The sequence below is a fragment of the Lagenorhynchus albirostris genome, chromosome 18 (genome assembly GCF_949774975.1).
Source record: "Lagenorhynchus albirostris chromosome 18, mLagAlb1.1, whole genome shotgun sequence".
NCBI lineage: Eukaryota > Metazoa > Chordata > Mammalia > Artiodactyla > Delphinidae > Lagenorhynchus > Lagenorhynchus albirostris.
The window spans coordinates 78857312-78873454 of NC_083112.1; the positions used below are offsets into that span (position 1 = coordinate 78857312).

The following is a 16143-nucleotide window of genomic DNA, read 5'->3' on the forward strand; positions in this document are numbered from 1 at the left end:
CTGCCTGCCGATGCAGGGGACACAGGTTCATGCCCCGGTCCAGGAAGATCCCACATGCCGCAGAGCGGCTGGGCCCGTGAGCCATGGCCACTGAGCCTGCATGTCCGGAGCCTGTGCTCCACAACAGGAGAGGCCACCACAGTGAGAGGCCCGTGTATCCAAAAAAAAAAAAAAAAAAAAAAAAAAAAATCCAAAAGAAGACCAAAAAGGACTTCAAATAACCAAAGCCATCTTGAGAAAGTAGAACAAAGCTGGAGGCATCATGTTCCCTGATTTCAAATTATATTACAAAGCTATAGTAATCAAAACAGTATGGTATTGGCAGAAAAACAGACACATGGAGCAATGGAACAGCATAGAGAGCTCTGAAGTATACCCATACATATGTGATCAATTAATGTTCAAGAAAGGAGCCAAGAATACAATTGGGAAAGGATAGTCTCTTCAATAAATGGTGTTGGGAAAACTGGACAGCCACATGCAAATGAAAACGGAGCAATTTCTTACACCATACACAAAAGCAACTGAAAATGTGTTAAAGACTTGACTATGAGACCTGAAACCACAAAACTCCTAGAAAAAAACATGGGGGCAAGCTCCTTGACATTGGTCTTGGCAAGATTTTTTGCATTTGACACAAAAAGCAAAGGCAACAAAAGCAAAAATAAACAAATGCTACTACATGGAACTAAAAAGCTTCTTCACAGCAAAGGAAACCATCAACAAAATAGGAATTGGGAGATTGGGATTGACATATATACACTAATATATATAAAATAGATAACTAATGAGAACCTGCTGTATAGAACAGGGAACTCTACTAAATGCTCTGTGGTGACCTAAATGGGAAGGAAATCCAAAAAAGAGGGGATATATATATACATATAGCTGATTCACTTTGTTGTACTGCAGAAACTAACACAACAATGTAAAGCAACTATACTCCAATAAAAATTAATTTGAAAAAAAATATCTGAACTAAACACCTTTTCAAATAATTGTGAAGGAAGTGATGTTTAAAAATAAATTACAGGGACTTCCCTTGTTGTCCAGTGTTAAAGAATCTGCCTTCCAATGCAGGGGACGTGGGGTCGATCCCTGGTTGGGGAAGTGAGATCCCACATGCAACTAAGCCTGCGTGCCACAACTACTGAGCCCGCGTGCCTCAATGAGAGAGCCTGCATGTGGCAAACTACAGAGCCCACGGCGCTCTGGACCCCATGCACCACAACTAGAGAGAAGCCTGCACACCACAACGAGGACCCCGTGTGCCACAAATAAGACCGGACACAGCGAAAAAAATTAAGAAAAATAAGTAAATAATAAAAAATAAATTACAATAGAAGAGGTTAAAAAAAAGGAACCTATGGAATGGGAGAAAATGTTTGCAAACCACATGTCTGGTAAGGGGTTAGTGCCCTAAATATACAAGTAACCCATACAACACAACAGCAAAGAAAAACCAAACCACTTACAGACTGTCCCCAGCTTAAAATGGTTTGACTTGCGATTTTTTAAGTTTACAATGGTGTGAAAGCAATATACATTCAGTAGGAACTTTGAATTTTGATCTTTTCCCAGCTATCAATACGCAGTACAATACTCTCTCATGACGCTGGGCAGTGTCAGTGAGCTGCAACTCCCAGTCAGCCAGGCAATCACAAGGCTGAACAACCCATTTATACACTTACAACCCTTACAATTACAAATTACAACCTTACAACAAATTCTGTACCCATACGACCATTCTGGCTTTGACTTTTAGTACAGTATTCAGTAAATTACACGAGATACTCAATACCATATTAAAAATAGCTTTTTATTAGATGATTTTGCCCAACCGTAGGTTAATGTAAGTGTTCTGAGCATGTTTAAGATAGGCTAAGCTAACTGTGATGTTTGGTAGATTAGGTGTATTAAATGCATTTTTGACTTAATGATATTTTCAACTTATGATGGCTTAATTGGGATATAACCCCACCATAAGTCAAGGAAGAGCTATACCCAGTTTAAAAATGGGCAAAGGACCTGAACAGACATACTGCCAAAGAAGAAATACAGATGACCAACAGGTACATGAAAAGGTGCTCTTCAATATCACTAGTTACCAGGGAAATACAAATCAAAACCACGAGATATCACCTCATGCCTGCCAGAATGGCTATTGTCAAAAAGACAAGAGATAAGTGTTGGCGAGGGTATGGAGAAAAGGGAGCCCTGGTGCACTGTTGGAGGAATGTAAACGGATACATACTATGGAAAACAGTACAGAGGTTCCTCAAGAAATTAAAAATAGCACTGCCGTATGATCCTGCAGCCCCACTTCTGGGTGTGTATCCAAAGGAAACAATCCCGATATTGAAGAGACATCTGCATCCCCATGTTCGCTGCAGTATTATTCACAATAGCCAAGGTATGGAAACAACCTAAGTGTCCATCGATGGATGACTGAATAAAGAAAATGTGAGATATCTACATAGATATAGATATCTATAGATATATCTCTATCTATCTATATGCAACAAAATATTATTCAGCCTTAAAGAAGAAGAAAATCCTGCCATTTTCAACCATATGGATGAACCTGGAGAGCATTATGCTAAGTGAAATAAGCCAGACAGAGAAAGACAAAGACTACATGGTATCACTTATATTTGGAACCTAAAAAAAAAAGTTGAACTCATAGAAACAGAGTAGATTGGTGGCTACCAGGGACTGGGGCATGGGGAAAGTAGGGAGAGGTTGGTAAAAGGGTACAAACGTTGAGTTATCAGATGAATAAGGTCTGAGGATCTAATGTATAATATGGTGACTGTAGTTGATAACACTGTATTCTATAATTGAAATTTGCTGAGTAGAACTTGTATTCTAATCAAAAAAAAAAAAAGTAAATATGTGAGGCAATGAGCGTATATTGATTAACTTAGTGGGAATCCTTTCATACTGTACATACATCAAATCATCTCATTGTACACTTTAAATATATCACAATTTTTTATCTGTCAATCATATATCAATAAAGCTGAAAAATATATAAATACAAAAGTATTGAATAGTTACACCCTCTGAAAGGTGCCTAAGATACCTCTTCAGGGATTATCAGAACTCATTTTGAGACCACTGTTTTAAAACAGTAATACCTCTTTATATTGGTACACACTTCCCAATGTAGGCTTTCAGATTGGCTGGGCAGGGCACGCACAGTGTCTGAGGTTTGGGGATGTCTAGCAACCTGTGGCTGGTAAGATCAAAAGCTGTTCACATATGTGTGAAGATTTTATTACCAATTACAGAAAAACTTTGAGTTTATCATATGTCTAAGAAATGGCAAAAATGTTAAGGAAAGAATTACCGTTCGTGTGGACACATCGCGTGGAATTACAGCTGACAGTCATGGGGAGGGACCGAGTTCTCCGTGTGACTGAGGGCTCGAGTGAGGGTTGGCCTCCTGTTTCACTTCTTCGTAATTCCTCTGCAAAACTTTCTTTTAATGTTTTCTGTTGTTTCTCATTTTGGATTTCAGTCCTTGGTTTTATTCAACTACTTAGTGATTTTAATAATTATATTCTAAACATGAACATAACAAAGGAGAGGAGCTGCCTGTTGGGATTTTCATTGCTCTCAGCCTTTGCTAGTAAATCATAGACACCAACTGAAGTAATTCCTCAAATCTGACATGAAATATAGGCCCTTTGAAGGATCTCATTTACCATCTTTGGAAACAAGTTTTTACTTGCTAAATAATAGTAGTACTTACTGAGTAATCGTCTCCCATTTCATAAATCCCAAGGCAGTGAAACACCTGCAGATGTTTCTGCAGCAAATCCAGCAAATCCAAGGAAGGAGAGTGGCTGCTCCAGCCACTTCCCAGCAGCCCACTGTTTCTTCCCCAACCGCATTCCTCGTGGGGTGAGTGAATTCTGCACATGGGGAAGATCCACGCGGACAAGGGCGCGAATTTTTTCACAACACACTATGAGAAAGGATCATTTACTTTCATCTCTTTCACTGAATTCTCATTTTTGTGTCTGTCTTAACTCTGATGAAAAGACATATAATCATCTATACTTTAAGCAGATTTGCTTTCTATTCTGTTCTTCCTATCTTTAAAATTAAGGACATGTATTAGGTTAAAGAGGAGAATTAAGTAGGTATTTGATCCTCTTGATCTGTTCATAGATTAATAGCAGTAAAGAAAAAGAAAAAAGAGAAGTTTATTTTCAGAACACTATTCAGAGTCAAGAGGTTTTTTAAAAAACAGATTTTCCCACTTAAATCTACCAGATAATTGCTTCAACCCAATCTTAGCTATAGGCAAGGTCTACTCGTAGTTATTTTTACATGAAAATTCAGTTTTAATCATTATTTTTTAATTTTGTCACTTCAGTTAGGTTTAGAAAAATGCTGTCTGTCTTCTTTGTGTGAATTTCTGCCAGGCTGCATTTTGGTGGAAAGTTAGCAGTTTCTTGTAAATGGTTATCCCTATCTTCTTTGTATCAAAAGCATGTTTATCCTGTGAAGCTCTAAATCTCTCCCAGAATTCTCCATTGCTACACATCTAAAAGAAAAATAAATGCAGAAGTAGCCTTATATCACAAAAGAGATTTTTTAAAAAAAAGTCTTAGTCAAGTTAAACGTAAGCAGCCTGCCCCATAGAAAGAATGGTATTCTTCAGTAAAATAATTTAAATTATTATCATGGTAGAAAAATCAGTGTGCCAAGTTGCGAGCAGTGTGCCTACAGGTTACACACAGTGTGCCTACAGGGTACATACAGTGTGCCTACAGGTTACATACAATTACTCCATCACATGCTCATGGAGTAGCCATTTCCTACATCACTAGGATCATACTTTTCTGAATCAAAAAATGGAGCAGTTGATTGGACAGAGGATTCTTATGCCAGTTTGGGGTGTGAGGGCCAATGTAGGAGATGCTATTTGGACACCAAACTGCTGGCATTTCTAGGATATCTTAATAGGTGGTAGAACCCATGACGTTTGGATTCAGGCCTTGCTATGGGCTGAATTGTGTCCCCCTCCACCCCAGTATTCACTTGTTGAACCCTTAGCCCCCAGTGTGGCCGTTTTGAAGTAAAGAAGCAACTAAATGAGGTCATAAGGATGGGGCCCTGATCCGATAGGAGTAGTATCCTTATAAAAGAAGACACCAGACTCACTAGCTCTCTCTGCCACATGAGCACAGAGCCAGAAGGCCGCTGTCTGCCATCTGGAAAGGCCCCCACCAGCACCAATAGGCTAGCACCTCGATCTTAGACTTCCAGCCTCCAGAACTGTGAGAAATAAATGTCTCAGTTTATGCTGCCCACTCTGTGGTATTTTGTTATGGCAGCCTGATCAGGCTGAGACAGGCCTGTCCCAGGAAACCCAAGGACTGCAAGGGAAGGAACCCAATGGTGGTGGCCTGCAGCAATGGCTCCTCTCTCCTGGACCCCCAAGTCTTCCTATTTTGGATCATTTCTGTCAGCTTTCAAATGAGATTTGTTAGTTCTTATGTTATTAAAAAATTCCTCAAGCTAAATTGCCTTATCTATCAAAACATAAAATAGAAGTATCCTTACACCCAGCATTGGAACTCCTAACACTGCGCCCTACAGATTGAACTGCTGCTACCAAGCATAGACACACCAGCCGTTAGATGCCCTTCTTTTTGGAACAGCCCAGGTGTTCCTCCTGGGACGTGGCTAAGTGACAGCTCCACAATGCGCAACACTAACACCAGCTTCTCCACAGGGTGGGGTAAAGTCCAAAGTGCAGAATGTGCTTCAAACCCTTTATAGACTCACGGGATGTTTGCATTTGCATAGAAAATGTTTGGGAAGATGTGTGCCAATTACTAACATTTTTACAGTGGCTAAGAATTGAGACTACATTGTGGAAGTAGAGCTTTTATGTTTTGATACACATTTTAAATCCTGCTTTGTAAAACCTCAGCAGACTCCGTCACCCCCCACCCCATGGCCCCGTCACTCCTCCACGGCCCACCCACTGGATGACAAGCCCATGGAGGCAGAGACTGAGATGTTTACTACTGTTTATGCCAAATTGGTGGAACTCAGTATTTATTGAATAAATGCTCAAATGAGTAAAAAGACAAAATACCTTATATTGCAACTTGCTCGTTCTTAAATGAGAAAATTTATCTTTAAGCCAATATTTATCTTACAAATAACAAATTGTTTTATGACTAGAATTTCTGACTACCTGAATATTTTTATGTATGTATTTTGGTCTAGAAACCACCTAAACCTCACAGTGAAATAGCTTTAAAAGTACTCAAGCTTTTAGGACAAATACTCATAAGAAATATGCCAAAATTTAATAGCAACTGAAGGTAGGATTAAGATGATTTTTAGTTCTTTTCTTTCTAATTTTTGAACAATGATTATGTACAAAAAATAGATTTTCTTTACTTCTCTTTCCAAATGGATTCAAAGCTTATAATTACCAAATGTATATAAATGCCTGAAATGAGGCATTTGAATTTGAAATGAGGAATTTGAAAACTAATTCTTTCCCCAAGGATCTCTACCAATCTGCTACTGAGTTTCCCAGGGAAGAACAATGGCAAAGTCTGCACTTAGGAATTCCTATGCAATTTCTTTTCCTGTTTTTGGTATTTGCTTAAGTTTATGCATGAGTAGGAACTATATTAGTACTATTTTCAACATTCTCTCTAATGTGTGTCTTTTTAAAAATGTCACTTACCTTGGAATGCAGCATGATATATTTCTTCTTGCTAGAATTGCTTTGTTTGTGACCCTCCCTGTCTTACATTTCACAGATGTGACCACTTTATCATTCTCTCTTCCTGTGCTACTGTTTCCTCTTGAGCAGAGTCGCTTAGCCAGTTTTTTAGGTTATAGGTTTAAAAAAAAAAAGTTTTATTATTGCACAAACCCAATGTTTGTCATTATATGAAGTTAAAATTTTCTAAATCATTCCCTTTCTCTTTGAAATTCTGTGTAATATTTACCAGTAAAAATTATCTTAAGGTCTTCCTTTTGGAATTGTTTGCAGGCTTTTGACAGCTGCCCAATGTCATCCAAATCAGGAAAGGAGAAGATCTGAAGGATTATGTTGTCAGGCCTGTGAACTAGCAAGTCAAACTGCCCCTGACACACATTCAAAGGATAATCCAGTACTTCTTTCTCAAGCACTTTCTCCATCTGCCCTAAACATCAGTGAGAAAGAGAAACAGACTAAATTATGACAGGCCAGCTGAATCCCACCCCCTCACAAAAAAGTCACTTGAATTTAAAAGCACCTGTGCTTCTTAACACAGATGAACCTGTCTTTAGAATAAAGTTCTGTCCCACTGAAGAGACAGTCACCATTGAGCAGTCCTAGCTTAAGTGGAGTAGATACTCCCATTTATGAAGTTCTTTACATCCAGACAACAGCTCTTTGGAGACACAGTGATTCTCACATTCATTCGTCAAATGGTCACTGCGTGCCTCTGTGTGGCAGGCACTTTTCTAGGCATCAGGCATTCAGTGGTGAGCAAAGCAGACCAGTTCCTGACTTCACAGGCCTCGAAACCCTTCCTTTCACTTAAAAGGAGTGGAAACCCCTAAAAGCTCACCAGTTCCCCTAAATCAGGAATTCTTTTTTTTTTTTTTTTTTTAAAGAAGATGTTGGGGGTAGGAGTTTATTAATTAATTAATTAATTTTTGTTGTGTTGGGTCTTCGTTTCTGTGCGAGGGCTTTCTCTAGTTGTGGCGAGCGGGGACCACTCTTCATCGTGGTGCGCGGGCCTCTCACTGTCGCGGCCTCTCTTGTTGCGGAGCACAGGCTCCAGACGCGCAGGCTCAGTAGTTGTGGCTCACGGGCCTAGTTGCTCCGCGGCATGTGGGATCCTCCCAGACCAGGGCTCGAACCCGTGTCCCCTGCATTAGCAGGCAGATTCTCAACCACTGCGCCACCAGGGAAGCCCCTGGAATTCTTAACTCGAAATCCGTGTTGGGTGCTCTTGTAACATTGCCACTCTTGTGGTCATCCATAGGTTCCCTAAATTAGTATCATGTTATGAATAAGCATATCATACATTCTTCTATAGAATGGTCTATATAAGCTTTCATCAGATCCTCAAAGGAATAACTTTTAAAAAGTAGAAATTTTTATACAGTAGGCTGTCAGTAATCCAGCATTGAATTGTTTTCACAATCTTCTTGCCACAAACATAAAATGGAGCAATTCGATATTATAGGCAGAAACTATCATCTAAAGTAACAGACACTTCATAAGTATGTTCTCTCCACTGAAGAGTTGGGGGGTCATCACTGTCACCTTCTTTATACTGAACAGAACCTGCCCCTCCCCCCACTGCAGCTCTCCACCCCTCCCACCCCTCCCCAGGCCCACGTGGCTCAGGCCAGTCTGATCAGGGCAGCCCCCAGACATGGGCCGGTCTTCTCCTAGCGTGTGCCTGGGGGCTGCGCTGGCCAAGTGACGTGCGAGTCCAACAGGATGGCAGGGCAAACTCACCCTGTCGTTCTGTATGTGACCAAGGAGGCCCAAGGGGAGTCCGCCTTCCCATGGAGCTGAAGTGTGCACTCAGAGCAGAGGTGAGAAGATGGTGGGCTCCTGTCGGCAGTGCTGGAGCTGCTGGACCAGCTCACCCTGGAGCCCACCTTCCTGCGGGCTTGTTGGGGGACGGGGGCGTGTCTTGTTACTAAAGCAGTGTGAGTGACTGTGTCTGTTACTTTAGTGAAATCTGATCTTAACTGGCAGCTTTGCTTTGGGTTGAATGTATGAGAAAGCTTTGACTTGGCGGAAAACCCTGCTGCTGTGGTGCTCAGGCCTCAGCTCTTCTCGAGCCCTGCCTCAGAACTACTGATATTCTAGGGACCCCCTTCCCTCCACCATGCTGCCTTGTAAGACCAGGAAGCCACACCAGCTTTCAGCCATAACCTCCACTTACAAAATAACCACAGAGAAGCACCCCAAAGGCTCAAGGTTCTAACCTAGAACTGACTGGTAGACTGCGATAAAGCTGTGCTTCGTCTTGCAACTTTGACTAGTTAAACAAGAAACATTCAGAAAAATTCTAAGTCTTCCAGGTGTCCTGGAGCCTAGCGTTTCCATTTAATACACATTTCAATAAACCTCTTGTGCTGCTTCTAAGAGGTAAATTACAGGTTCTACCCTCTAAGGAATAAGGGGCACAGCTGCTTCTCCACCTCTGCACACCACAGACACAAGCTCCCACTTGCCAAGGACAGCCCTACACCAAGGTCTGCTCATCATTCGTTCAGTTCAGCTACGCTCGTCTGAGTGTGAACTTTGTGCTAGGGACTGTTGCTACACCCTCAAGACACAAAGCACAAGACTTTGCTGACAACAGTCTTTCCAGCTGGCAGGGAAACCCACACAAGTGAGTGGGTGATTATAATTCACTGGGAAATGCGCTGAAGTAAGGTGTGGACAGGAAATAGGATACTTCTTATTTTATCAATCATCTTCTCCCCAAGCACACTGATCTATTTGGGAGGAATAAAATTTGGGGTCCCTTGCCCTGGCAACAGGAGGCCAGAGCTCAACCAGTGAGGAGCTCCTGCCTATGACCCTGCCTCACGAGTGATGCAGAGGTGAGGTGATGGCTTGGGGCCGTTCACAGCAGCGTGTGGGGTGTTGCTAGCGGTGCCCAACAGGTGAGAGCAGTGACTCCACAGGGGCCTGGCGTGTGCTCGTGCATATGCTGCCCTGCCTCTGGCTTCTGAGCCCCATCCCATTCTCCAGTCTTCCAGCTGATTCTCTGAGCTGTTTGAGATGCTTCCAATAAGTTCTCTTTCTGCTTAAGTCAGCTAGGATTGGTTTCTGTTGCTTAAAACCAAGAATTTCAAAAGAAAACATAAACAGGGAGATGATTAGAGGCAACAGTAAAGACATTTGGAGAAAGGAAATTTGGGGAAATAAGTTACACTGCCCTGAGTAAAAAATCCCACTAATATTGAGGAATGAGAATCTGGCAGCCTATGTCCTATGGTGGAAAATGGCCAATTACCTGTGGTCCCCTGAAATAAACTGTTCATTATGGGTCAGGTTTGGGGAAACTGCATTGGTGCTGCCACAGAACAGTGTGAAAGGTAAGAGGGATTCAAGATTGTAGGGAAGAGAAGCAATTCCTAACAGCACTGAACATTGTCAAATGGCAAACAAAATGTCTGAAGTCGTCAAACATAAGAATTGGGACTTGCTATGCACATGCTAAAATAATGGGTGCCTTACAGTCAGAGGGTTGGAATAGCCACAAAGCGTCTGTGTGAAAGTTGGTTCAACAATCTGGAAAGAATGAGACTCTATGTCTCAGAATGAAGGTATGCCGCAGGTCTCAGCAGACGCAGAATACGTCAGACCCACAGATACCCAGCTGATTCTCCACGCCATCCCCCCACCAAGGAAGCTGACTTCCTTAAGCTCCCCCCATGCCACAGCCTTTTCCAGATCTGAAGTAGCCAATAACAAAGTCAATGTCTGGAGGAGGCAGCTTCCAACCAAAAGAACAAGCACTTTATTACTTCACGTCAGCAAACGTGAGGGGAACAAATGTAGGAATGGATTCCGAGTGTAGGGTTCTGAACAAGAAAGAAAAGAATACAGGTTGGACTGAATTTATGGACAGTGTGGTGGTTTAAACATCAGTTCTAGTTGTTTACTCAGCTGATTAATAGCAGCCTAAACTGAGTGGCAGCCAAGTAAAGTCGAGATGCCAAAAACTTCCATCAGAATTCAGAGACTTCCCAGGATAGTAAGGCTGGAATGAACTGGTTATGGGCAACCCACCCTCTTCCTCTGAACTATGGCCCCCAAGGGGCCAATAATACTCTTTTCTACAAAACATTGAGAATGCACTGATGAGGAAACACCAGAATCTCTGAAAAGACTTTAGTGACTGCAATTAAAGTGGGCTCTGTAGTAGACTGATAGCTACATTCTCATCTCCAGAACCTGTGACTATTGCCGTATGTGGGAGAAAGGGGGGATCTTTGCAGATGCAACTAAGTTAAGGGTCTTGAGATGGGGAGCTTCTCCTGGATTGTCCGTGTGAGCCCTAAATGCAATCATGTGTCCTTTTAAGAGGGAATCAGGAAAAGATTTTCCTCGCAGACATGCAGAAGAGAAGGTGACATGAAGGCCGAGCAGGAGAGACATGGGAAGATGTGGCCTTGGGGACCGGGGAGCTGCTGTCGCAAGCCTAGGGATGCCAGCAGAAGCCGGAGGAGGCAGGGAACAGACTCTCCCCCAGAGCCTCCAGAGGGAGGGGCCCCGCTGACACTGATTTCAGACCTCTGATCTCCAGAACTGTAAGAGAATACATTCTGTCCTTTGAAGCCACGAAACTCATGGTAATTGTTACAGCAGCAGTAGGAAACTCACAGGCTCCCTGACTTAAAGGGAAGATACAGGCGTTTTAGAGTCAAGGTCAGGAAGGTGACCCTAACAGTCAGAAGGGCCTGTACGGTAATCAGAATAGCCCCGCCCCCAGTCGCTCTGCGGCTGAAATGGACGAACCACCCACTAGATTCCTGCTTGGTCTGCAGAGCTAAAGCCCGTTTTGGGTCTTGTGAGCGCAGGTGTGACTTGATTCACCATGAAAGTGAGACATGGCCCTTCAACCAATTTCTAGATAAGAGTCAGTTCACAGACCCAGAGACCTTCGACTATTCGGAAAGACGGCTGCGTTTGAAGAGCCTTGTAAGAACTTACGTGACTCTTCTTCCTATAGGCATTTACCTTAGATTGACCAAAATCCACAAGCTTCGCACTGCATTCTGTTCGCAGGGCCTCTGCCAGAAAGATGCAGGGCAAGGATGCCAGCAGGACCTCAGCTCCTGGCATCTTGTGAGCAACTGTGGAGTCGACTGTCTCAAGTAGGGGACGCAGGGGACAAGCATGGGTGCACCCGACGGGGCCAGCCTGGGGACAGCACTGCTGCAAACCTGGGTGCCCTGACGTGGCGAGCCTCAGGGACAGCTGGTACTTCCTTGTGCCCCCGCGCATCCCTCTGTGTCCAACATACCCTGCTGCCTCGACCTCCACGTCTTTGTGGCTTTGTGTCGTCCTCATCTGGCCGTCCCCACAGCTGCTGGGAGGCCTCTCTCTCACCTCCTCACACAGGAACTTGCTTGAGGTGCAGAATCTCAGGCCCCGCCCAGACCTCCTGACCAATCAAGGCTCCCACATGCCTGGGCCTTGCTGGGAAGCTCACTCTCCCCCTAGACTCAGCACAGTGTCCGCTTGCCCCTCACAGCGCTGGTTACCTGGGGCCCCGCCCCTCCGTCTCGGAGCAGGGCTGCTTCAGCCTTTTCGCATCTGACATAGTAGGCACCTAAAAACGCCCACCAAGTGACTAAATCAATACACCCTTCGCTGGTCTAACGCATGTCCCCACTCCTTGGATGGAATATAAGAAGAGCAGCTGACCATGTGGCCCGTGCAGGACTCCTGGCAGCCACTAGACACGGGCGGCCCTGCAGCTCTGCCCTGGGCTGCTGCACACCGTGGATGCCCTGTGGGAGTTCAGCGGAGCGGGGCTGCCCCTGGGCTCCCTCACGGCTCCCAGACAGGCTTCTAGGGCCAGCAACAAAAGGCTTTCTTTAAAGAGGGAGGAAGGGACAGCCACGGGTGCCTGGGACACTTTGAAACTGCCACACCCGCCAAAGCCCAGTACTTGCTGTGCTGCTGCTTGTTCAGCAGGAAGCCTGCAGGGGGCGCCCTCGCTGCTCTAGGGAGGGTTGTTTCTTCTTCTAGGTGGAGAGAAACCATCCACGACTTCCAGATAACCTGCCCCCAAAAGCAAACACACACAGTCTGGCCCAGAAGTTGCCCACCACGGAGGCCAGAGAGCAGAGCTCCCAAAACATTCTGGATATGGGCAGGGTGAGTGAGGCACTGGCGCAAAAACTCAGTAGTTGATGTAAATACTATTTCCATGCGGAATTTTTAAAAATCTAAATTAATGCTAAGGAATCTATGAATAGCAAAATATAAACTTTTTTTTTTTTTTTAAAGTAAGAAGTGGATTTATTTACAGAGAAACACACTCCACAGACAGAGTATGGGCCATCTCAGAGGTCAAGAGGCCCCAGGGTACAGGGTGGTTAGTTTTTATGGGCTGGGTAATTTCTTTTTTTGCTTCCTAAATTTTATTTATTTATTTATTTATACAGCAGGTTCTTATTAGTTATCTATTTTATGCATATTACTGTATATATGTCAATCCCAATCTCCCAATTCATCACACCACCACCAATCCCCCTAAACGTTTTTAATAAAGACAGGATCTAGCCAACTCCTTTTTTGTTTGTTTGTTTGTTTGTTTGTTTGTTTGTTTGTTTTTGCGGTATGCGGGCCTCTCACTGCTGTGGCCTCTCCCGTTGCGGAGCACAGGCTCCGGACGCGCAGGCTTAGCGGCCATGGCTCACGGGCCCAGCCGCTCCGCGGCATGTGGGATCTTCCCAGACTGGGGCACGAACCCATGTCCCCTGCATCGGCAGGCGGACTGTCAACCACTGCGCCACCAGGGAAGCCCCTAGCCAACTCCTTTGGCTGGTCTGTGAGTGTTGACGTGACATGGTCCTGAAGCTCCAGTGTGGGAAGGGCTCATGCATGTGGATGTGTCATCTACGTTGAAACCTTTTCATTGAGATGTACCATGAAGGAAAGCTGCTGGGCCCTTCTCCAGGCCCACTGGATCACAATCTGCATTTATTAAACCCCCAAGTGGTACTTACAAGCTATGTCAGACTTTTTCACCTTCTCCAGTCTCTACGGGACTGGCTGATAAACAATGTGTCGGGTTTGCGTGCACCAGAAAATCACAAAACGTGCTGAGGAACCGGGGAAGACTTGGCCCAGTTTGAAACTAGTAAAGCCTTACACTTAGCCTACTGTTGTTTCCTTAACAAGTGGTCCGCAAAACTTTTGCTCCTGTACCTTCCAAAAGAATTTTCATAATTTAATTTCACATACTTTTATCTTAATGAGAAGGACAAAATTCCCAGCAATAAAAATGTGCATGTTAATTAAAATTTTGGACTTCCTATCACAGGTCTTAAGTACTAAGAAATATCTCTATTACAATAGTACATAACTAATCAAAACAAATATTAAAATAGAGGTATAAACTGCTATAGCCTGAATGTTTGTGCCCCTCCCCCCAAACTCACATGTTGAAATCTAATCCCCAGTGTGATGGCATTTGAATGTGGGACCTTTGGGAGGTCATTAAATCATGAGGGTGGAGCCCTCAGGAATGGGATTAGGGTCTTACAGAAGAGACCCCAGAGCATCCCTCACGCATTCTGCCATGTGAGGACACAGTGAGAAGATGGCCTCATCTGGACAAGGAAGCAGGCTCTCCCCAAACACTGAATCTGCCAGCCCCTTGATCTTGGACTTCCCGTGTCAAGTACTGTGAGGAATAAATTTCTGCTGCTTATAAGCCACCCCGTCGAAGGCAGTTTCCTATAGCAGTCCAAACCAACTAAGACATAAACATAAAAGTCTGATGGTTAGAAATAACCTTCCTTGAATTAAAAACAGCAGGATGTTTATAATTCTCGAAACTGGTGAGGGCCCAGTTTCTCTCTCTACTCTCTCTACTTATGTGCGTGTTTAAAATAGTCAACAATAAAGTGTTAAAAAGAAAATTCCTCTCAGAAAGATGGGGATATTTTCCCCAATGGGTTCATATATTGACAGATGAATTTGATGAATACCTTTTGCTAGTAGAATAAGACAATGTTGGACAATTCTATTCCAGGTTTCCATTTTTATTGAGCTAACTGCTGAGAAACCTTGGTGACACTGAATGGAGCAGAGGAGTTTTGTTATAAAATACCACTTAACCCTTTAAAATTCTTTCAAGTTATATACCAACTGTTCATAGTTATCTATAATCAAAAATTACTTCTAATGTCTACCATTTGATAATTCTTCTAATTTAATTGAAAGCAAAGAATTAGAAATCATCTGACTTTTGAAAGGCTTTGCAATTCAATGATTGGAGTCGTTCAGTTTCTCGGTTCCTGGGAAATATACAAAAGTCTTTTCCAACATCTCAAAAAATTATTAATTGTACCTGCTAGTCTTTCATTCTTGGTTTATTTATTTATTTTTTGACTGCACCACACGGCATGTGGGATCTTACTTCTCCGACCAGGGATCGAACACACACCCCCTGCAGTGGAAGTGCGGCGTCCTAACCACTGGACCACCGGGGAAGTCCCTAGTCTTTCATTCTTGGAAGTGAACAGTTTAATCTGATCTACTCAAAAAGGCTTGGGGAAAAATAATCAAGGCAGTCCTTTCAGAACATCGTTGCCAGTATATTTTCATAGAGAGTTTTCTAAAGCCTTGGGTTGCAAATGTAATGAATCCAATTTATGGAAAATAGTCACCATGTAATAACCTTTGCCAGTTAGTTCTTACTATCAAGCCAGTCAGCCAAATCAGCCTTATTTATTCAGAAAAACTTCATTTTTCAATTCAAATAAACATGAAATTGATGTCTCAAAATGAGGACCTATTTATACAAAAGTTAGAAACATCTTGTAAGTAAATGCAGTAATGTCAAGATTAAAATTAAATGGAGTTAATAGTCTTTCTTATTAGCTAACTTAGAATAATGTGTAGCTAAACCAATGGGTTATTGATGAAGCAAAGAATGTGATAATGGAAGTTATATTTCTTGTAAATATAAATATGTGTACATGAATATATCAAACTCTAGCATTGAGCTTTTGGGAAAACTTAAATAAGATTTATTTTAAAACTCACAAATAAATCCTTTGATTTTGTTTTATACCATTTTAAAAAACAGTAAAATATACTGCTAGAAGCTACCCTGCCTGGCAACTAGCATATAAATTCACTTTTTAATCAATGGGAGGCATGAATGATAAAATATTTAATTGGATGAAGAATGATTGTAATTGGTAAATATACTTGACCAAAAGAGTTTTTTAAAACTATCTTAATGATTACTACACATCTTATCAGGAAGAAATCACATAAAATTTTACCCATAGACTTTATGGAATGTGTTTTGGACATCATCCCGTTAATCAGTTTTCTCTAACTTAGCAAGCTTATTTCAGCCTGCCTTTACTATTTAAACT

General features: G+C 42.7%; 1 protein-coding gene across 1 annotated transcript in view; it reads left to right on the plus strand.

Annotated features, from left to right (window-relative positions):
* UPF3A (UPF3A regulator of nonsense mediated mRNA decay) overlaps window positions 1-7232 on the plus strand; it is a 40860-nt gene extending 33628 nt beyond the window's left edge. The window contains exon 11 of the mRNA XM_060129114.1: window positions 7040-7232. Within this exon, the coding sequence (XP_059985097.1) occupies window positions 7040-7232 (193 nt within the window). The remainder of the gene's footprint in view (window positions 1-7039) is intronic.
* Window positions 7233-16143: the final 8911 nt, after the last annotated feature.